Source organism: Hemiscyllium ocellatum, chromosome 1 (genome assembly GCF_020745735.1).
Source record: "Hemiscyllium ocellatum isolate sHemOce1 chromosome 1, sHemOce1.pat.X.cur, whole genome shotgun sequence".
Lineage (NCBI taxonomy): Eukaryota > Metazoa > Chordata > Chondrichthyes > Orectolobiformes > Hemiscylliidae > Hemiscyllium > Hemiscyllium ocellatum.
The window spans coordinates 115,893,522-115,916,649 of record NC_083401.1 but is presented as its reverse complement, the minus strand read 5'-3'; the positions used below and the strand labels follow the sequence as shown (position 1 = coordinate 115,916,649).

At 40.4% G+C, this 23,128-nt stretch overlaps 1 protein-coding gene across 2 annotated transcripts in view; it reads right to left on the bottom strand.

The window, feature by feature from the left end:
• Positions 1 to 23,128, bottom strand: part of anapc4 (anaphase promoting complex subunit 4) — a 94,827-nt gene that overhangs the window by 53,231 nt on the left and 18,468 nt on the right. For both annotated transcript variants that reach the window (XM_060831390.1, XM_060831400.1), the window contains exons 7-12: positions 23,060 to 23,104; positions 18,654 to 18,738; positions 10,464 to 10,574; positions 10,048 to 10,131; positions 8,068 to 8,154; positions 1,613 to 1,677 (exon numbers count right to left, since the gene is read on the bottom strand). In XM_060831390.1, the coding sequence (XP_060687373.1) occupies positions 1,613 to 1,677; positions 8,068 to 8,154; positions 10,048 to 10,131; positions 10,464 to 10,574; positions 18,654 to 18,738; positions 23,060 to 23,104 (477 nt within the window). The remainder of the gene's footprint in view (positions 1 to 1,612; positions 1,678 to 8,067; positions 8,155 to 10,047; positions 10,132 to 10,463; positions 10,575 to 18,653; positions 18,739 to 23,059; positions 23,105 to 23,128) is intronic.

Here is a 23,128-nt window from a genome sequence, read left to right as displayed (position 1 = left end):
TCTACTAAAGGCCATCTTTGCCCCTTCACAATCTACAGACCCAGAAAATAGCATTGTCTTATTGCTCTAAAAACAAAGTCCTCCAGACTAACTTAATACTTATGGCTTATATTTTTAAAATTTAATCAAAAGACAGATCTCAATAAAACATATAATCAAGAAAGAACCTACTCTACTCACTAATGTAGATTCACAGCAAGTTTACATGCAAAAGCTAAGCACTATTGTCCCTGTGCTGTGAGCTTTATCATGCAGGTTCCTCCAAGGTCAGCTGTGAATTTCGCTGTCTGTAAATTTTTCCTCGATGCACTCTGATGTCCAAAGATACATGAACTCAAACAGCAAAGGCAGTAACTGTGCAGATGCACTGCTGTGTCAGTGAGCAGTGTAGGTTTCTTTGTCTCTCTGTCTCTCTCTCTCTCACTCTTTCCCTCACTGACCACGTGGTCACAGCCTTTTGTCCGTCTTCCTCCTTTTAAAAGTGTCACTGTTTTGATCTTTTTTCCCTCAAATTTCCAAAACAATGCAACAGCTTATAAAACAGTAATTGCTGCTCCTGGGATTTGAGGAAACCACCTCTGACACCTAAAATACTTCAAAAAGGAGCAGCTCTGACAGCCACAAGATATGCGCACATAAAGCGCTAACAGGCCATACACTCTACTTTCACTTATGGCGATGCGAGAGGAGCTCATGGACATCTTTATCACTGAGTTCAAGATCATACAATCATTAGGTCATGCCATTCTCTCCCCTCCACTGGCCTATCTAGCTGTCCTTGTTTAAGGCATTCCCAATCATGGCCCTGAAATTGCACCGTTCTCCATTTTTTTCTTCTCTGATCTCCACTCATGTCCTGAGAGATCATTTGTCATGAATCCTCTGCACCAATTTCCACAAACTATTGATCACCAGATTCGTTCCCATCTTAACTGGCATTGGCACAAATTCTCCTTCTGCAATTGTTGCTGTTTTCTACTTTCTGCTTTGAATTTATCATTATCCCTTTTGTCAAAAAAAAACACTTTGAACTCATCATTCTTAAAAACCATAGCACCCCATCTTCACCCTCCCTTTTCTTACCCAAGTACTTGAACACATTCTTGTTTTCAAAACTCATTTCCAAAGTTTCCTGGAAGACCATGCATAAATGGGTTTCTGCACCTGCCACAACACCAAAATAACTCTCCAAGTTAGAAATGACATAACTGTGACAAAAGTGAATTATCCCTTCTCATACTTTTTAATATACGCAGCCTCTGAAAAGGCTGACCATGTCATTGTCCTCTAACATCACTCCACTGTCACTGGTGGTTTTTGACTCAGCTGATTCCAGTTTTAAGTATCTGATCATCACTAAAGATTCACTTGCAATGGCTTCACTTATCATTCCATCACTTCTGGTGTCATCCAAATTTCTAACTTTGGACCCCTCCTATTGCCCCATGGCAACATATCCACAAGCACAGGCTTTGATATCACATGTAAGTCTGACAACACGCAGTCCTCCACTTTTATAAACTTATCCAACATGTATGTAGAAATTTCTCGAGAACAAAACATAAGGATCACTCACATATGATTATACAAGATTTTATTAACATATTCTTACCTAGCCTTACCCCACATCAGTAGTTCCATGAACTCTTCCTGCACTGAAGTCTTTGTGCTCTTTTCCTAAACCCAAAAGAAGTAACATTTAGGATTCTGTGATATACATTCAACCATCAGCAGCCCAGATTATTACATATCAATTGAAATTACTTAGCAAAACTAAACTATCTCCAAATTCCAGTCAAAAATCATTAACAATGAAAAGAGAAAACAGTGGACTGTGGGAATTTTAGCCAGCATGGACTAATGGGACTAATGGGACTAACAGAGGCCCATATCCCTCTAAATCCTTGGAACATAGAATATTACAGTGCAGTGCAGGCACTTTGGCCCTTGATATTGAGCCACCCTGTGAAAACAATCTGAAGCCCATCTAACCTACACCATTTCATTCTCGCCCATATGCCTACCCAATGACCATTTAAATGCCCATAAAGTTGACGAAGCTACAACTGTTGCAAGCAAGAAAAGAAGCTACCTCTGACATGTGTCCTATATCTATCACCCCTCAATTTGAGGCTATGTCCCATTGTGCTAGCCATCACCATCCTTGGAAAAAGGCTCTCACTGTCCACCCAATCTAACCCTCTGATTATCTTATGTCTCAATTAAGTCACCTCTCAACCTGCTTCTCTCTAATGAAAACAGCCTCAAGTCCCTCAGCCTTTCTTCAGAAGACCTTCCCTCTATACCAGGCAGCATCCTATTAAATCCACCCCCAGACTCTTTCCAAAGCTTCCACACCCTTCCTATAACGCAATGACCAGAACTGCACACAATACTCCATGTGTGCCCACACCAGAGTTTTGTACAGCAGGAGCATGAACTTATGGTTCTGAAATTCAATCCTCTACTAATAAAAGCTAACACACTGTATGCCTTCTTAACAACCCTATCAAACCTGGGTGGCAACTTTAAGGGACACCGAAAGTTCTCTGCTCATCTATACTACCAAGATTCTTGTCATTCATCTAGTATTCTGCATCCTGTTGCTTCTTCCAAAGTAAATCACCTCACACTTTTCTACATTAAACTCCATTTGCCACCTCTCAGCACAACTCTACAGCTTATCTATGTCCCCCTGTAACCTACAACATTCTTCAGCACTATCCACAACTCTACTGACCTTAATGTCATCTTCAAATTTACTAGTCTATCCTTCCATACCCTCATCCAGGTCGTTCATTAAAATGACAATTAACAGTGGAGCCAAAACAGATCCTTGAGGTACATCACTAATAAGTGAACTCCAGGATGAATATTCCCCATCAACCACCACCCTCTGTCTTCTTTCAGCTAGTTAAAATCTTATCCAACCGCTAAATCGCCCTCAATCCTATGCCTCCATATTTTGTGCAATAGCGTACCATGGGGAACTTTATCAAACACCTTACTGAAATCCATATACACCACATCAACAGCTTCATCCTCATCCACCTGTTTTGTCACCTTCTCAAAGAACTCAATAAGGTTTGTGAGGTATGACCAACCCTTCACAAAGCCAAGTTGACTATCCCTAATCAAATTATTCCTTTTGGCATGATTATAAATCCTATCTCTTATAACCATTTCCAACACTTTACCCACACCAAAGCACGGCTCACTGGTCTATAATTACCAGGGTTGTCTCTACCCCCCTTCTTGTACAAGGTAACAACATTTGTTATCCTCCAGTCTTCTGGTACTATTCCTGTAGACAATGATGTTATAAACATCAAAGTCAAAGGCTTGGCAATCTCCTCCCTGATTTCCCAGAGAATCCTAGGATAAAGGGTGGCACAGTGGTACGGTGGTTAGCAGTGCTGCCTCACAGCGCCAGAGACCTGGGTTCAATTCCCACCTCAGGCGACTGTATGGAGTTTGCACATTCTCCCAGGTGCTCCAGTTTTCTCCCACAGTCAAAGCTGTGCAGGTTAGGTGAATTGGCCATGCTAAATTGTCCGTAGTGTTAGGTGCAGGGGTAAATGTAGGGGAATGGGTCTGGGTGGGTGCGCTTCGGCGGGTCAGTGCGGACATGTTGGACCAAAGGGCCTGTTTCCACGCTGTTAGTAATCTAGTAAATCATATCCAGCCAAGGGGACTAAACTAAATACCACCTTCTTGCGAACCTCAATCCCATCTGGTCTAGTAGCCTATTTTTCAGTATTCTCCTCCACAACATTGTCTTTTTCCAGTGTGAATACTGACAAAAAATGTTCATTCAGCATTTCTCCTATTTCCTCTGACTCCTGCACAACTTCCCACTAGTGTCTGTGATTGGCCCTAATCTTACTCTAGTCATTCATTTATCCCTTATATACCTACAGAAAGCTTTCGGGTTTTCCCTGATCTTATCTGCCAACAACTTCTCATGTCCCCTCCTTGCTCGTCTTAACTTTCTCTTTAGGTCTTTCCTAGCTACCCTGTAACTCTCAATTGCCCTAACTGAGCCTTCACATCTCATCCTAACATAAGTCTTCTTCTTCCTCTTGACAAGAGATTCAACTTCCTTGATAAACCACAGCTCCTGTGCTCGACAACTTCCTGCCTGTCTGACTGGTACATACTTATCAAGGACACATAGTAGCTATTCCTTGAATAAACTCCACATATCTATTGTGCACCTCCCCTGCAGTTTCCTTCCCCATCCTATGCATCCTAAATTTTGTCTAATCGCATTGTAATCGCCTTTCCCCCAGCTGTAACTCTTGCCATCCAGTGTATGCCTATCCCTTTCCAACATTAAAGTAAACGTAATTGAATTGTGGTCACTATCACCAAAGTGCTCATCTACCTTCAAATCTAACACCTGTCTGGGTTCATTACCCAGTTCCAAATCCAATATACCCTCGCTCCTTGTTGGCCTGTCTACATACTGTGTCAGAAAATCCTCCTATACGCAAGGGACAAAAACAGACCCATCTCAGGTACTTGAACTATAGTATTCCCAGTCAATATTTGGAAAGTTGAACGCCCCCCTTAATAACCACCCTATCACTCTTGCTCTTATTGAGAATCATCTTTGCTATTCTTTCCTCTACACCTCTGGAAATTTTCGGAGGAACTATAGAAAACTCCAAACAGAGTGACCTCTCCTAGTTATAATCTCAGCCCATACTCCCGCAGTTGACGAGTCCTTAAATGTCTTTCTGCAGCCATAATACTGTCCTTGACTGACAATGTCACACGCCCACCTCTTTTACCATCTTCTTGGTTCTTACTGAAGTATCTAAATCCCGGAATCTGCAACAACCATTCCTGTCCCTGCTCTACCCATGTCTCTGAAATGGCCACAACATCAAACTTCCAGGTACTGACCCATGCTGCAAGTTCACCCATCTTATTCTGGATGCTCCTGGCATTGAAATAGATACACTTCAAACCAACTTCTTGTTTATCAGTGCCATCTTGTGACCTTGAAACCTTATTTCGGACTTTCTTACTCTCAATTTTCGTTATACGCGAACTACAATATAGGTTTCTATCCCCCTGCTGAATTAGTTTAAACCCACCAGAAAAGCATTAGCAATTTTCCCCCCAGGATGTTGGTACCCCTCTGGTTCAGGTGAAGACCATCCTCCTGTTTGTAGAGGACCCACCCAGCCCAGAAAAAGCCCCAATTATCTGGGAATCCAAATCCCTCCCCTCCTGCACCATCCCTGTAGCCACACATTCAACTCATCTCTCTCCCTATTTCTTGCCTTGCTAGCACGTGGCACAGGCAACAAACCAGAGATCATAACTCTGTTTGCCCTATGTCTAAGCTTCCAGCCTAGCTCCCTGAATTTTTGCCTTAAATCCCCATCTCTCTTCCTATCTATGTCGTTGGTGCCTACGTGCACTATGAAATGGGGCTGCCACGCCTCCCCTGCAAGGGTCCCGAAAATCAGAGACATCACAAACCCTGGCACCTGGGAGGCAACACACCAACCTGAGTCTCTCTCTTTACCACAGAACATCCTGTCTGTCTCCCTAACAATGCAGTCCCAATGACAAATGCTCTGCTCCTCTACTGTCCCCCTCTCTTCTGAGCAACGGAGACAGACACTGTGCCAGAGATCTGTGCCCGATCCCTGGCAAGTCCCCCAACCCTCCAACAGTATCCTTCCTATTCATATACCCATTGAGATGCCTTTTAAATGTTGCAATTGTACCAGCCTCCACCATTTCCTCTGGCAGCTCATTCCATACACGCACCACCTTCTGTGTGAAAACGTTGCCCCTTAGGTCCCTTTTATATCTTTCCCCTCTCACCCTAAACTTGTGCCCTCTAGTTCTGGACTCCCCTATCCCAGGGAAAAGACTTTGTCTATTTACCCTATCCTTCCCCCTCATGATTTTAGAAGCCCCTATAAGGTCACCCCTCAGCATCTGACACTCCAGGGAAAACAGCTTCTCTCTGTAGCTCAAATCCTCCACCCGTGGCAACACCCTTGTAAAGCAGTTCAAATTCAAAAGGATGCACCAAGTAAGTTTTAAAAAGGGCTTCTATGAGAACAATTACTGCCCTAATCATTGTCAAATAAAAATCCAAAAAGATGCTTAAAATAGCCATCATTTTGCCAAAACTGAGGCTAGGGCTCACAAAGGAGGGCAAATGTTAGGCTGAAAGGAAGCTAAATATGAAAGCATGAAATGGGATCAATTCATGAAGAGGTTCAGCACCAAAAGATGTTTGATACATTTGGTGAAGTAATGGAGTTTACAAAGTGAAGAAAATCTTGTAATTTTTCCACAACAGCCTGATCCTGATTAAAAAAAAACTAAGGAGTCAGATAGGAAGAAATCTCCGAAGCTTGTAATAAAGACAAGTCTGTCTCTCCTGAAATGCTCCTTTCCTTGTTATTTTGAAATGGTTCCATATTTCAGTATCTTGGATATCCTGTCAACATTAAAATGCTGGATTGTGATCGCTTTCCAAACACTTGGAATGAGCCAGATTTCCATCTGAGCCAAATCTTGCTTGGAAGATCTTTAGTTAATCTATGGCTGTCAGCAATTCAATTTCAACAACAAGAAATCAGATAGACATTGAGAATTTATCAATTTCTGTCTATTGCATTTCAGGCCAATAAGAGTGTTTTTCTTTTGCCCTTTTAAATATGATCTCTGTACAGCTGCATTGCATGGGTGTTTGGATGTAGGTTTGCTTGTTGAGCTGAAAGGTTCATTTCAAGATGTTTTGTTACCTTCCTAAGTAACAGCTTCAGTGGACCTCAGGCCAAGCAATGCTGAAAATTCCTGAGTATACTTGTTTTGGAATTAAAAGGAGATGTAGTTCTAATGCAGAATTATAACTTAGTTGTGTATTGAAATAAATTGATTATTTATTCGTTCATTAAAGAAAACTGGTGAAAGTTTCTTTCATTGTGAATAGCAGTACCATAAGAGAAACAATTGACCATTTTTGTGATTAAATGAAAACATTTATACTAATGGTGACATTTGTGAAACAGTGGGGCTTGATTGTCAGCACATTCCTCCCATCTGAGTTATAACAGATTAATCAGAAGTGTTTCCAGTAAATCACTTGCTTTTTCCATATATTTTAGGTATTTCCGAGGGTTTGTTTCTCAAGGTTTAGTTTTAACAGAATAAGCAAAATACTCATGAATGCCAGCTACAGATGACAAAATGATGCATTCTGTTTCGATATCAGGAACCGTATACATTCAACATGATCATCTACTAAACTAAGTAGCAACTAAATTTGAGTGTACTGGACAGTTTTATTGTTACAATGAAAAGCTCAGCCATTAAATATTACTTCACACATGATATTGATTGAATAGTAAATGATTGTTGATTAAATTATGTACCTTGGACATAGGATTTGGAAGGATCCACACAGCATCAAATTAGTTTTTTAATCATTCACTTGATGAGGGCGTCACTGGCTGGGCCAGAATTTATTGCCAATCCCTAATCGGTCAGAGGGCAGTTAAGAGTCAACCACCTTGCTGTGGGTCTGGAGCAGGCTAGACTAGGGAAGAATGGCAGTGTCCTTCTCAAAAGAATATTAGTGAACCAGATGGGTTTTTCTAACAATTGTGTTGAAATGATTCATAGTTATCATTAGACTCATGATTCCAGACTTTTATTGAATTCAAATTCCATCTGCTGCAGTGGGATTGAAACCTGGGTCCTCAGAACATTATCTCTGGATTAATAGTGTAGCGATAACATCACTAGACCATTGGCTTCCCCTATGAAAAATTATTGTCTCAACTTATGCCTATACAACAGAAATGTAAAGTGTTATCAACAAATAGAAATCACCTCATCACAGAAGTTATTCTGCATACTTGGAAAAACTGGTCATGACAGAAAAATGCAACTCTAGTCACTGAGTAACTTTATGCCTTTTAAACCTGAAAGACCTTTAAAAAACACTGTAAGAACTATAGAACATATAAGAAACAAAAATATAATACATTGAACGACTAAAATAGAGTTATCTATATCACAGCTGACCTGGACAAACTTTGTCAGTCTTAAGTCCATTTGCATCAAAATATCCTCCCATGCTTCACACATGCAGGCCAAAGATAGCTTTTGATACTATCAATTTAAAAAAAACACAAGTTTACAAAAAATGAAGACAACCAAGGTTGATGTTTTTTTTATTAACAATTCATTAATTATTAAACTATCCAACCTAGTAACATAAATTCCCTGGTATTATATTGTAGTCCAGGGGTCAATGCAAGTAATCCATTTGGAAATTCCATTTATTAATTAATATGGCTTTGACTGTCAAATCAGAAACTCCCATATGCATATGACAATGATGATACCGGCAAACTTTTAGCAAAGGAAAGCTGAGACTTCCGTTCTTAACTACACTGCCTTATTACTGATTCAGTGTTGTATTCATAATTATATTACCTTGTTACTAAATCATTGTTGAAATTACAGATTATCCTGTGGCATTTCACCAGGGTAAAGACTTGGATCTAGTTTCAACTCTCAACCTCCATTAAAAGCCTATTAAGATCAATTATTTCTTAAACAATAAATAAAAATCAGTAGTCCTAAACATAATTACATGAATGAAAATCTTGAAAGCACTGAAAACGAACAATGTTGTTTTCTCCTTAAGGTTTAGCTTATGTTACATAAATATGAAAATGTTCTCGCATTTCAGCAATACCACTACTCAAGATGAGCAGTTCCTTGAATGTGCTAAAGAGCCCCTTTGTGCATGATGCTTGGCATAGGCAATTATATGAATGGTAGCAGATTGGGAAATGGGGATTGCAATAATACCTGGGTATCATTGTACACCATTTATGGAAAATAACTGCACAGGTGCAGTGGGTGATGACAAAAACAAATGATATCTTAGTGCTCATAGCAAGAGAATTTGAGTAGAGGAGCAGTGATGACTTGCTGCAATTGTACAGGGCCTTGGTGAGACCACACCTGGAGTACTTAGTGCAGTTTTGATCTCCTTATCTGAGGAAGGATGTTCTGGCCATGGAGTGAAAGCATCAAGGGTTTACCAGCCTGATTTCTGGAATGGTAAGACCAATGTATGAAGAGAGAGAGAGAGAGAGAGAGACTGGATTAGGACTATATTTGTTGGAGTTTAGAAGAATGAGGGAGAATCCCATGGAAACCTATAAAATTCCAACAGGATCAGACAAGATAAATACAAGAAGGACGTTCACCATGATTTTGTAGTCCAGAACCATGAGTCACAGTTTAAGGCTATGGCTTAGGCCATTTAGGACTGAGACAAGGTGATATTCCTTCAACCAGAATGTGGTGGAATGCTCTGCTACAGAAAACAGTTGATGCCACAATATTGAATGTTGTTAAGAAAAAGTTATATACAGTTCTTAGGGTTAAAGGGATTAAAGGGCATCGGGAGAATGTGGTAACAGTGTGCTGAGTTGGACGACCACATTGAATAGTGGAACCGACTTGAAGGGCTGAACAGTATACTCCTACTTTTTATGTTTTCTAAACAGGTTAAAGAAGGGGAAACTATCATTGCAGAAGTCAAACCTTTTACAATAAGCCAAACATACACTCAACTTTTTGGAAAGACCAGAGGAGCAGTAACCCTGAATCATTTGTTTTCTCTCTATCTCTTCTTCAGGTCAGAAGCATCAAGGACAATTGCAGTGAATTTTCAGCACATACTCAAGAACTGAATTGGGAACTTCTGGGTCTCTAAGGTGATTGTGCTCAAATAAGTCACAAGATGAGATGGTTGTTGAAAACAAGCAAAACATTATTTTTAACTCCCAATTTTTCTGTTTGAGTTCTGATTGGTTCAAAATAAAATCCTTTATGCCTGTGACAATGTGTTGCGATTACTAAACTCTCCAGTGCAAGGCAATGGACAAAAAGAAAATCATATGGACAGTCAGACAAATTCAATGTTCTCAATAATTAATCTCCAAGATAATGATTCCCAACCAGTGCACATTTACAACTGAGTACCTGGAGCAGTGTTGAGATATGGGTGAATTTCCGGGCCATGCGAGTTACCTCAGGCAAACAATCCGATAGCAAAGTGGTATCCAACTATGTAAACAAATTATATGATCACAGGTTAGAAAGTCAACATCCCCTCTCAAAATTAAAACTTCGGTGAATTAATTCCTTCGATGTACATAATGCTATAATTAATGTTCAATCAAATTATTATAGATTAATAAAAATTCCAGTAGCACAATGAATGTGATATCCTAATCAACTTTAATGGCTTCCTATTGCAAGTTCAGAGGAATTTTAGACATTATTTACATAAATAAAGTTCATAATTATAAAGAGATCTTTCATGATGAATCATTCAGGTTTAAATCTATCAGCTTAGATATTACACATACTTCTGACCAAAGGTTAGAAAATCGTACCTGAAAATAGCTGATAATTGGTTCTGATTCCTTGGACAATTGAACTTCTGTGATAACGGACAAAGCTTTCAGGTCACTAGACAAACAAAGATCCAGACAGCGGCCTGCAACCTTCAAAAGGAAGTTAATATTCATCCAACATTGATATGTTTCACAACTTAACTTTGACTAAATACACAAAGTATTCTCTCAAAATACATGGGAAAAACAAAATATTTTATAACAATGAAATTGGCCATTTTTGCCTAATCAGAATACCTCACAAATTATTTTATTGTTCACAAAACATGCTTACGTTATTTGCTCCAATATCCTCCTTTGATTACCAGGTTTTGATATATTGCTGCACTATGAGACAATGCTTCAACATTCAGAAGGAACAAGGTCCAGCAGTTGAAATATTGGAATTGGTAATGTAGATAAGGTTGAATTTGGCCAAAAGGCAGTACTCATAATTTGGACAGACTTAATATTTAGAAGGTAGCAAAGAGTCTAGTAGCCCATAGACAACTTCATGATGTTATTTTCTAATTGCCATTGGGTGCCCTTGCCTTTTCATTGCTCCACGTCACTTCTATTTCATTAAATATAGTTGATGCTAGATATTACAGGCAAGACAGCTTAACAGCTGGTCTGAGGGAAATTGCTAGAATCCATTACTAATGTAATAGCAGGATACTATGAAAATCATAATGCAATCAAGTAGAGTCAACTTGACTTTGTGATAGGGAAATTGTGTTTAACACTTTTATTAAGGTTTTTCTGAAGAGGAAACGGCTAAAGGGAGCTATTACACTACTAAAGCGAGCTAAACATTACAAAATAAGTCCCTTGTCCCAAGGATAAGTTATCTTATGCTGAAATGTTGACCAGGTTTGGTCTTTATCCAATGAAACATAGAAGAATGAGAGGTAATCGTATTGAAAGATGTAAGAGACCAAGTGAACTTGACAGGATGGATTCCAAGAGGATAATTTCTCTTGTAGGAGAGAGTAGAATGAGGGAACACTAAGAATAGAAGGTACTCTCTTTTTGATAATGAAGATATGAAATATACCTGAATAAGAAAGAACAGACGATTCAAACCCTTAACAAACCCTTAATTAACCCTTAACCTGCTATTCAATGAGGTTGTTGGTGGTCTGATTGTAATATCAAATCTGCATTCCTGCTTACGCCAATAACCTTTAACTTCCTTGCTGAACAATAATCTATCTTTGTCTTAAAATATTCAAGAATCTAATTCTAAACTCATTAGGTTAAAGAGACCTTTCTTTTGCTGAATTGCTGTTTTAAATGGGTAATACCTAATTTTTAAACTGTACCCCTAGTTCCAGATTCCACAACCTGTCCACATCAGTCCTGTTAAGGCACCTCAGGATCTTGTGTGTTTCCATCAATTTGCCTCATATTCTTCTAAATGAACGCAAATCTGACCTGACCAGCCTTTCTTCATAGGACTAAGTGTTAATCGGTAAACCTTCCCTGAACTGCCTCAAACTCATGATGTCCTTTCACAGATAAGATGACAAATGTTGTGCACAACATTTCAAACCTTTCTACTTTATTTTCATCGTGATAAATGATCACATTCAATTAGTTTTCCTAAACGTTTGCCAAATTTGCATTCTAACCTTTTGTCATTTGTGCACAAGTATACAGATCCCCTTGTGTCTCAGAGCTCTATCATGCCTTACTGACAAGCCCTCATGATTTTTTATGTTCCCATCCTTTGTGTGTTATTTTTGGTGGTCTCTCCCAATCCCACAATTTATTTCATATCTTTATCATTTCTCACCTCTGTTCAAACCTGAATTTGAATCAAAGTTTGAAAAACTCCGAAATCCGAAGTTTTTGTCTCATTAACAAAGTTGTTTGGTGTGCAAACAGTTAAGCAACTCCACACCCACTCAACTTACGTCACTCAGTGTTCTTGCCAACTGCATAACTAAGGAAATAGTGGTTTGAACACTGGCCTCTGCATAGATCAGATGGAGACAATCCCATTGGTACAGATTTTTGTTTAATTCACTTGGGACATGGACGTTGCTGACTAGCCTTTATTTATTGCCTATGCATTGCAGTCTTTGAAAAGCTGCCTTCTTGATCCGCTGTCATTCAAGTGCTGTAGCTTGACCTGCAATGCCCTTAGGGAGAGAATTTCAGAATTTTGACCCAGCAACAGTAAAGGAACAGCAATATATTTCCATATCACGCAAGTAGCTTGGAGAGAAACTTGCTGCTCTTCCCCTTCTAGACAGAAGTGTTTGTGGGTTTGGAGGGTGCTAAGGATCTTTGGTGAAATTCTGCATTGCATCCTATAAATAGTACGCATCGCTGTTTCTGAGTGGATGCTTGTGAGTGTGATGCCAATCCAGCAACCTACTTTGTCTTTGAAGGCGTCAAGCTTTTTGAATGCTGTTGGAGCTGCACCCATCCAGGCAAATGAAGAGTATTCCATTACACTCGTGACTTGTGCCTTGTAGATAGTGGACAGGTTGGGGAGTCAGCTTTCTTGCCCTCTGACCTGCTCTTGTAGTCACTACTTAGAATGCACATCCAATTGAGCTTCTGGTCAACGGTAATTCCCAAGGATATTAACAGTGGGGAATTCTCCAGTCGTGATGTCAGTGTTTCACAAATAAGAACCAATTTCTCTCACAACAGGGAAGCACCAGAGCCATGCATTCATTTGTCTCTCTCTCTCTCTCACTTCATGTTATGAGGCGGGGGTTCAGGAAGGTACAGATCATAATCCAATAAGCTTTAATTTTATTGAATAGTAGAGCAGGCCTGAAGGGCCAAATGGTCTTCTACTGTTCTGAATTCTGTTCCTATGTTTTGCCAAACAATGTTGGAGCTCAAACCGGAGGCAACTGTTGATTTGCATGCTTATAAGCATTAATTCTGATTGCCACATATACTTCTTTGCACTGGCTATCTGCCAATGCTCGTAACTATTTAAAAATATTATGAGTCAAGATTTCAGTGAGAACTTTTACCTGCCTAGAAACTGATCCTTTTATTTCACCTTTTTATTTTGGAGGTACAGTGAATTGCCTTCAGAAAATGCATCATTTATGCAGGCTGGAGTATCTACCTAAACTGAATTCTATTACAATAACCACAGATAAGCTGCATAGTGAACATGCAGCACTCCTAACAATTTATCAATATATCCAGAACTGCACTGGTAGTTCAACAACCTACATCGTTGGCATCAAATATGTTGAGAGGTCAGGATAAAAGCACTTTAATACAGTTTCTGGCTAGTCATACTTTGAAGAATGACGTGTTTGAAATCAATGTGTCAACCACCTGCTTTGCATATCTGCAATAGTCCTTCTGGCTTTCTGTAGAATGTCCCTTGTGATTTCCTAGAAAATGCCCAACACTGGAAAATTGAGGAATACTGCTGGAGCTCATCTATATGTAAGCCAGATTGGAACATTCAGCATATTCAGTAGACAGCCTCACTAGGAAATGCAACCTCTGGATAGTTGTAATCAATCTGTTCAGACATGTTATGAAACTCTCTGGAACTGTAGGACTTGAACCTTGGCCTCCTAGTTCAGACTTGGGGACATTATCACTGTTCCACAAGAGCCTCAAGTGCAGCCTCTGGAAGCACAGTTTCTCAAACAAATCCATTAAGTCAATTTCTGTTGATGTGGGTTGGTGGATCAATGGTTGGTTTGGAAAATATATCACAAGTGTAATCTCATCTGCTGGCATCCACCTCCCTTACATATATTTGAAAGAACAAGAGGTTTTCCCACTGGAAATCCCACATAAGTGTAATTTAAATGGAAATAAAAGTAAATGAAAATGTCAAAATTCTCAGCAGAAGTATTTAGAAACTGAAAAGGTTTGCAAAATAAAGCACATCAACTGCTGCAAGAATTGAGATTAGCTATTATTGGTGTGAGTTCAATTATATAGATTCAGAAAGTATTGTATTATGGGCAGAGAGGGGTAGGAATTATTAGTGTGTGTGCAGGAGAACTGTCTCCAGCAGTATGCTTCCAGTCCATCAATACAGGGGACTCACTGAACCTGGTTATTGGTCATGAGATGGGTTAAGTAGATCAAAAGGTAACAGGAAAAAATTTAAGGGACAGTGATTAGTGTACCACAAGATGTAGGTTGGCTATGGAGAAGAATAAACAGAAGTCTAAAATAAAAATAATTAACAGAGGAAATCAACTTCAATATGACAAATATGGATCTAACCCAGATAAACTGTAATGGAACAATGAGCTGCATTTAAAGAAGAGATAGTTCATGTCTAGCTAATGCCCACAAAGGTAAGGTACAATAAATAAACCCAGAGCTTCCTGGATGATGAAAGAAATAGAGATTAAGATGAAGCAGAAAAATTACAATAAAATTGGACAAAACAACTGAGACGTTGCCCGAAACGTCGAATCTCCTGCTCCTTGGATGCTGACCTTCTTCGAGGACCACAGATTCCACCAGACGAGATCAACGATGACCTCCTCCGCATCTCCTCCACTTCCCGCTCCTCCGCCCTTGAGCCCTGCCCCTCCAAACGCCACCAGGACAGAACCCCACTGGTTCTCACCTACAACCCCACCAACCTCCATATACAGCATATCATCCGCCGTCATTTCCGTCACCTCCAAACGGACCCCACCACCAGGGATATATTTCCCTCCCCTCCCCTATCAGCTTTCTGAAAAGACAACTCCCTCCGTGACTCCTTCATCAGGTCCACACCCCCCCACCAACCCAACCTCCACGCCCGGCATTTTCCCCTCCAACCGCAAGAAATGCAAAACTTGCACCCACACCTCCTCCCTCACTTCTCTCCTAGGCCCTAAGGGATCCTTCCATATCCGCCACAAATTCACCTGCACCTCCACCCACATCATCTATTGCATCCGCTGCACCTGATGTGGCCTCCTCTATATTGGGGAGACTGGCCGTCTACTTGCGGAACGTTTCAGAGAACACCTCTGGGACACCCGAACCAACCAACCCAACCACACAGTGGCTCAACACTTTAACTCCCCCTCCCACTCCACCAAGGACATGCAGGTCCTTGGACTCCTCCATCGCCAGACCATAGCAACACGACGGTGGGAGGAAGAGCGCCTCATCTTCCACCTAGGAACCCTCCAACCACAAGGGATGAACTCAGATTTCTCCAGTTTCCTCATTTCCCCTCCCCCACCTTGTCTCAGTCAAATCCCTCGAAGTCAGCACCGCCTTCCTAACCTGCAATCTTCTTCCTGAGCTCTCCGCCCCCACCCCACTCTGGCCTATCACCCTCACCTTGACCTCCTTCCACCTATCAGATCTCCATCACTCCTTCCCCAAGTCCCTCCCCCCTACCTTTTATCTTAGCCTGCTTGGCACACTCTCCTCATTCCTGAAGAAGGGCTTATGCCCGAAACGTCGAATCCCCTGCTCCTTGGATGCTGCACTCTGATCTCCAGCATCTGCAGACCTCACTTTCTCCCCAAAACAACTGAGAACCAGCTACAGTAAGGTACAGAAGAGTCATAGAGATGTACAGCATGGAAACAGACCTTTCGGTCCAACCAGTCCACGCCGACCAGATATCCCAACCCAATCTCGTCCCGCCTGCCAGCATCCGGCTCATATCCCTCCAAACCCTTCCTATTTGTATACCCATCCAAATGCTTCTTAAATGTTGCATTTGTATCAGCCTCCACCACATCCTTTGGCAGCTCGTTCCATCCACTTACTACCCTCTGCGTGAAAATGTTGCCCCTTAGGTCACTTTTATATCTTTCCCCTCTCACCCTAAACCTATGCCCTCTAGTTCTGGACTCCCCGATCCCAGGGAAAATACTTTGCTTATTTATCCTATCCATGCCCCTCATAATTTTGTAAACCTCTATAAGGTCACCCTCAGCCTCCGACACTCCAGAGAAAACAGCCCCAGCCTGTTCAGCCTCTCCCTATAGCTCAAATCCTCCAACCCTGGCAACATCCTTGTAAATCTTTTCTGAACCCTTTCAAGTTTCACAACATCTTTCCGATAGGAAGGAGATCAGATCAATGTCCTATACAGACGCAACATGACCTCCCAACTCCTGTACTCAATACTCTGACCAATAAAGGAAAGCATATCAAACGCCTTCTTCACATGTGGAAGTGAGGCAGAAACTGAGAGTTTGGATCACTATTCCTTGTTCTTCTGCTGGGCATTGCTGGAGACAGAAACCCAGACAGCTTAGTTTACTTCATACTCTGAATTCTTACCCGTTGGTTTAACTCTTTGAATGGTGGGCTACTTGTAGCTGTCACCTCATTGATGGATAAATTTTGTAATATCATGGTTAGAGAGGGTGTGTTCATGAGAGCACTGTTTTCCCACTATTTCCAGTGACTGTTATAACAGGATCACACATTATTGCAGTATTCTATAACAAGAAATTTTATCCTTTGTAATGCCCTTTTCCCACAATTACATAGAATTCCATCATATTTATTGCATAAAACCGAACATTTGGTCCAACTGCTCCATGCCAGTATTTATGCTACACATGAATCTCCTCCAACCCTTTTTTATCTCATCAAATCAACATATGCTTACATTATTTTTTTCTTGGCTAACTTCATTTCTGCTGTCCTGGTTTTAGCAGGCCATATAATATTTACCCTCAGCAGACCACAGAGTAGTATTACAAGAGAATTGAAAGAATTAATTAGAAATGAATAGACAAAGTGTGAAAAGAAACTGGTGGCTAATATAAAACGGAACCCAAAAGTTTTCTAAAAACATACAAATAATAAAAGGATAGTAACACATTGTTTTAACAGGACAGTCGAAACCTGCAATCTCTATTTGGAAGGACACATGGAGCAGATACATAGAAATACAAACCCCTGCAAGTCTCTTTCCAAGTCACGCATCAACATGACTTATTACATGAGTTGTACTGCCATTTCTTCACTGTTACTTTTCAAAATCCTGGAACTCACTTCCTAATAGCATTATTGTTATCCAGACACCAGATACGTTGCAGTGGATGCCGAGATGGATCATCAATACCGTCTCAAATAATTTGGGACAACAGATACTGCCTTAGCCAATGACAGTCACAATCTCTGAAAGAATATTTAATGGAACTGAGTTATATGTGATTTGATTTGGAGACACGAATAGCTGGATAAGGATAGTGCAGTCAGATCACCTTACATGATGAACCATCTCTCTTCTGCCTCCTTAAATCTTTCCCTTAAACCAGTAAGTAGGGAGCTATGTCCAGGAAGTTGCTCACATCCAGAACTGGACTGTAGCAACTTGAAATTATGCTTGTAACAAGTCAAATGCTTTCAAAACATCACAAATGAAAAGAAAAAGCAACAAAGATAAGACCATAAGACACAGGAACAGAAATTAGGCCATTCAGCCCATCAAGTCTGCTCCGCCATTCAATCACAGCGGATAAGTTTCTCAATCCCATTCTCTCACTTTCTTCCCATAACCCTTGATCCCCTTGACAATCAAGAACCTATCTATCTCCATCTTAAATATACTCAATGATCTGACTTCCAACGCCTTCTGTAGTAGTGAATTCTATACATTCACTACTCTCTGGCTGAAGAAGTTTCTCCTTACAGAAAGCCAATTCAGTGTTATATGAAAAGGTTTGTAAAAATAACAATAACCTTCCCTTTAAGTAACGCAAGTATCATTGTTTTGAAGAAGTAATGTGGTTGTACATAGCTGTTGCCTGTCATCTGTGCTTAGGGAATGCTTAATCCCTAGTTAAAAAATTCAGGAAAAGCAGTGATTCAATAAGAGACAAAGGCACACCAACATGGCATAACAATCTCCCCTTGTATTGCAGTGGAAAAATATATGTTTAGGATTACCTAGAAGAAACAAAACTTGAATATCACAAAAGATATGGATTGGCAGGTAGCCAACAGATATGACCAAAATGAGGCATCTTTTCTCCCTGTATAGAGAAATCAGGGCAAGAATCAACACTAGAGCATTTCTGGCTCCGAAAAGACCTGAGCAAAAAACCTCAGTAATTATGCCCATAGAGCAGAAGATTTTTCTCCTAAGATTCCAAGTGCTAATTTCTGTAAAGGGAATCTCAGCACACTGGGAAAAAAAAATACAAATTCTGTTTAAAGACATGTAACTCTAAAATTTTCACACAAAACTCTAAGCCAATATACCTGTGTTACTGTTGCAATTTTGTACATTCCATATGCATATAATTCGATGAATCCAGAATCTCCTCCAAGAACAAGGGTATTTAGCCTGGTAGGTCAAGAACAAAAAATTTAAATTTGAAAGATACTATTCGTGATCTTCAACAATCAATTTAAATTTTGCAAAAATCTGTAGAAGGAACAAACATTTTTAATAATATAGAAAGCCTCCAAAGATAAACTTTGTAGCATTAAAACACTAGGTTGGTCAATTTAAAATTCTGCATTTTCAACAGTATTACTGTGAAAGACATTGCTCCAGTTTAATAATAATAAAACCTGAAAACTGCTGGCAAATCAGGAAACATCCATGTGTTAATGCCACTTAATGACATTGTTAAACTTGTTAATGTTTATAAAGTTAAGAAGGAACAGGCAGTGGTTATTAATTGGCTGAGCACATATCTAGGGAGCATCTGAAGTACTGGAAAGTGGAAAGAGCTGTAAGACTGAGTAGTTAATAAACTCCAACCACGCCTTGGTTTTCTGTCTGGTAGACCGGCTCTGATCCAGACAGACACAGAGGAGAGAGATACAGTGTTTCAGCTGACAAAATGAGAGGGATGCTGCTTAACATGCTAAGTATTACAGGCTTTGTTTTTATTTCCAATCTCCAACATATTTGTAGTATTGACCCACTTTAGCTGATTAAAAGCAGACAAGAATACATTGAGACAAACTGGAGACTGCTGAGTCCTCAGCACAGATCACTGCAGGACTCTAATTTGTCACATCTTACCAAGCAGAAAAAGACTAATTTATGCTCACACTGTTCCTGACAACAAGGTGTGGGAGCAGAAGTAGGCTTTTTAGTCATTGAGTCTACTCTGTCATTCAATGTGACTATAGACAAAAAAACTGCAGATGCTCGAATGCAAAGTATACAAGCCGGAGGCTCGAAGAACACAACAAGCCAGGCAGCATCAGGAGGTGGAGAAGTCAACATTTTGGGTATAACCTTCTTCAGGAATGTGATCATGGCAATCTGATAATACTCATCTTCAATTTTTTACCTTTTCCCCCATAACCTTCGATTTCCTTTCTCATTAAAAATACTTTCATCTCAACCTGGAATAGACTTAATGACCCAGCCTTGAAATCCTTGGGTGGTAAAGCCTTCCACAGATTCACTATCCTCAGAATAAAACGTTCCTCAAATCTGTTTTAAATGGGTGACTACTTACTCAGATTATGCCATCTGGTCTAAATTTTTTTTGAAAAGGGAAACAGCCTCTTTTCATTCACTTGTCAAGTCCCCTAATAATCGTCTATGTATTCTATCGTCAATAAGTCTCTTCTCCAACCTACTCAATCTCTCCTCATAAGGATATTTCACTCACCACCACCCCCCCCCCCCATATCTGGAATCAATCTGGTGGACTTTATCTGGACTGCCTCCAATGTCAATATGTCTTCCCTTAAAGGAAAAGAAAACTGTTCAAAAACCAATTTCTACTACACCATTCCCTTTACAATGAAGGATAACAATCTATTTGCCTCCCTTTATACATGTTGAGCTTGAGCTTTTTGTGATTTGTGCACAAGAATCCCACATCTGTCTATGTTGCACCTTTCTGCTTTCTTTCCCCATTTAAATAATATTCAGTTTTTCATGTCTTTAAGCCAAAGTATATAACCTCATATTTTCGCTTATTATGTTCCACCTGCCAAGTTTTTGTCTACTCACATAACATGTCTCAGTAGACTGCGTAATCCTCGCTACTTGCTTTCCCACTACAGAGGAACCTCGATTATCAGAAGGGCACGGGTGGGGAGTATTCCATTTGGATAATCGAATGCCAGATAACAGTTTGGCCAAGCATTGGGATAACATAGTTTAGCCAAGCATTGGGATAATATAGTTTAGCCTAGCATTGGGATAACATCGCTTGCTTGGCTAAACTGTCTTGCCAGATAATCCGAAATTTGGATAATTGAATGCTGAATAATCGAGGTTCTTCTGTACTTGCCTTATATGTCATTGACAAATTTGGTAATAGTACATTCATTTCTTCTATTGATCTATATGTTAAATAATATAGGCCCCAGTACACATTCATGTGGCACTCCCCTAATTACAGACTGCCATCCTGAAAATGCCCCTTTATCCCAATTCTCTGTCTTCTATTCATGCCAATCTTCTATGGCTTCAATATCAATTTTCTATTCATGTCAATATATTTCCATACCATGATCTCTTTTGCACAATAACCTGTTGTGTGGCATCTTACCAAATGCCTTTTGGTTATCCAACCACCGTATTGTTGAAAAGGAGAGTATGAAATGGGTTGGTAAGCTAGAGGAGATACTGGTTAGGAAGGAAGATGTGTTGGGCATTTTGAAAAACTTGAAGATAGACAAGTCCCCCGGGCCTGATTATGCTAAGATTATGTGGGAAGCAAGAGAGGAAATTGCAGAACCGTTGGCAATGATCTTTTCATCTTCACTGTCAACGGGGGTGGTACTAGGGGACTGGAGAGTGGCGAATGTTGTGCCCCTGTTCAAAAAAGGGAATAGGGATAACCCCGGGAATTACAGGCCAGTTAGTCTTACTTCAGTGGTAGGCAAAGTAATGGAAAGGGTACTGAGGGATAGGATTAATGAGTATCTGGAAAGACACTACTTGATTAGGGACAGCCAGCAAGGATTTGTGAGGGGTAGGTCTTGCCTTACAAGTCTTATCGAATTCTTTGAGGAGGAGACCAAGCATTTGGATGAGGGTAGAGCAGTGGATGTAGTGTACATGGATTTTAGTAAGACATTTGATAAGGTTCCCCATGGTAGGCTGATGCGGAAAGTTAGGAGGCATGGGATAGTGGGAAATTTGGCCAGTTGGATAGAGAACTGGCTAACCGGTCGAAGTCAGAGAGTGGTGGTAGATGGTAAATATTCAGCCTGGAGCCCAGTTACAAGTGGAGTTCCGCAGGGATCAGTTCTGGGTCCTCTGCTGTTTGTAATTTTTATTAATGATTTGGAAGAGGGAGTCGAAGGGTGGGTCAGTAAATTTGCAGACGATACGAAGATTGGTGGAGTTGTGGATAGTGAGGAGGGCTGTTGTCGGCTGCAAAGGGACTTAGATATGATGCAAAGCTGGGCTGAGAAGTGGCAGATGGAGTTCAACCCTGTCAAGTGTGAGGTTGTCTATTTTGGAAGGACAAACAAGAATGCGGAATACAGGGTTAACGGTAGGGCTCTTAGTAAGGTGGAGGAGCAGAGGGATCTTGGGGTCTCTGTTCATAGCTATTTGAAAGTTGCCACTCAGGTGGATAGAGTTTGTAAGAAGGCCTATGGTGTATTAGCATTCATTAGCAGAGGGATTGAATTCAAGAGTCGTGAGGTGATGTTGCAGCTGCACAGGACCTTGGTAAGGCCACAGTTGGAGTATTGTGTGCAGTTCTGGTCGCCTCACTTTAGGAAAGATGTGGAAGCTCTGGAGAGGGTGCAGAGGAGATTTACCAGGATGTTGCCTGGAATGGAGAATAGATTGTATGAGGATAGGTTGAGAGAGCTAGGCCTTTTCTCATTGGAATGGCAAAGGATGAGGGGTGACTTGATAGAGTTTTATAAGATGATCAGGGGAATAGATAGAGTAGACAGTCAGAGACTTTTTCCCCAGGTACAACAGAGTGTTACAAGGGGACATAAATTTGAGGTGAAGGGTGGAAGGTATGGGGGGGGATGTCAGGGGTAGGTTCTTTACCCAGAGAGTGGTGGGAGCATGGAATGCGCTGCCTGTGGGAGTGGCAGAGTCAGAATCATTGGTGACCTTTAAGTGGCAATTGGATAGGTACATGGATAGGTGCTTAAGCTGGAAAAATGTTCGGCACAACATCGTGGGCCGTAGAGCCTGTTCGGTGCTGTATTGTTCTATGTTCTACATCTACAGGCTCCCCAATCCACAGAGCATGTTACTCATTTAAAGAACCACATTGTATTATTTAAAGATGATTACTCTTCAGTAAAACCATACTGACTCTCCCATTACTCCAAGTTTTCTGAATGCCCAGCTACAACCTCTTAACGATGGATATTAGCACCTTCCCCATAATAGATGTATTCTTGTGCTTCTGATACAGCAGAAGCATTACAGATACATAGGGCAGAGTTTCAGAAAATTCAGTGTTACTGAAAACTGAATTCACTGAAACATGACTATAGTTTAGCAACAAAAAAAATGTGAAGACTTATGTAACTTGGGAAATTATGAATTTCACAGTTCTTGATTCAGTTTTGTGATTACAGTGTCGTTATTATCATTAAATGCTGCATCATACAGAAAAAGAAAACATAAAAGTAGTTTGGTCATGTTCTTGAAGTCAAACTACACATATGAAAGCATTTCTTTTTTGGGAAACAAAGAGAAAAAGTACCTTTTGTCACCTAATAGCTTTGTGACTTCATCTGATTTTTCTTCACTTAAAAAAAGAGAAAATGCATAT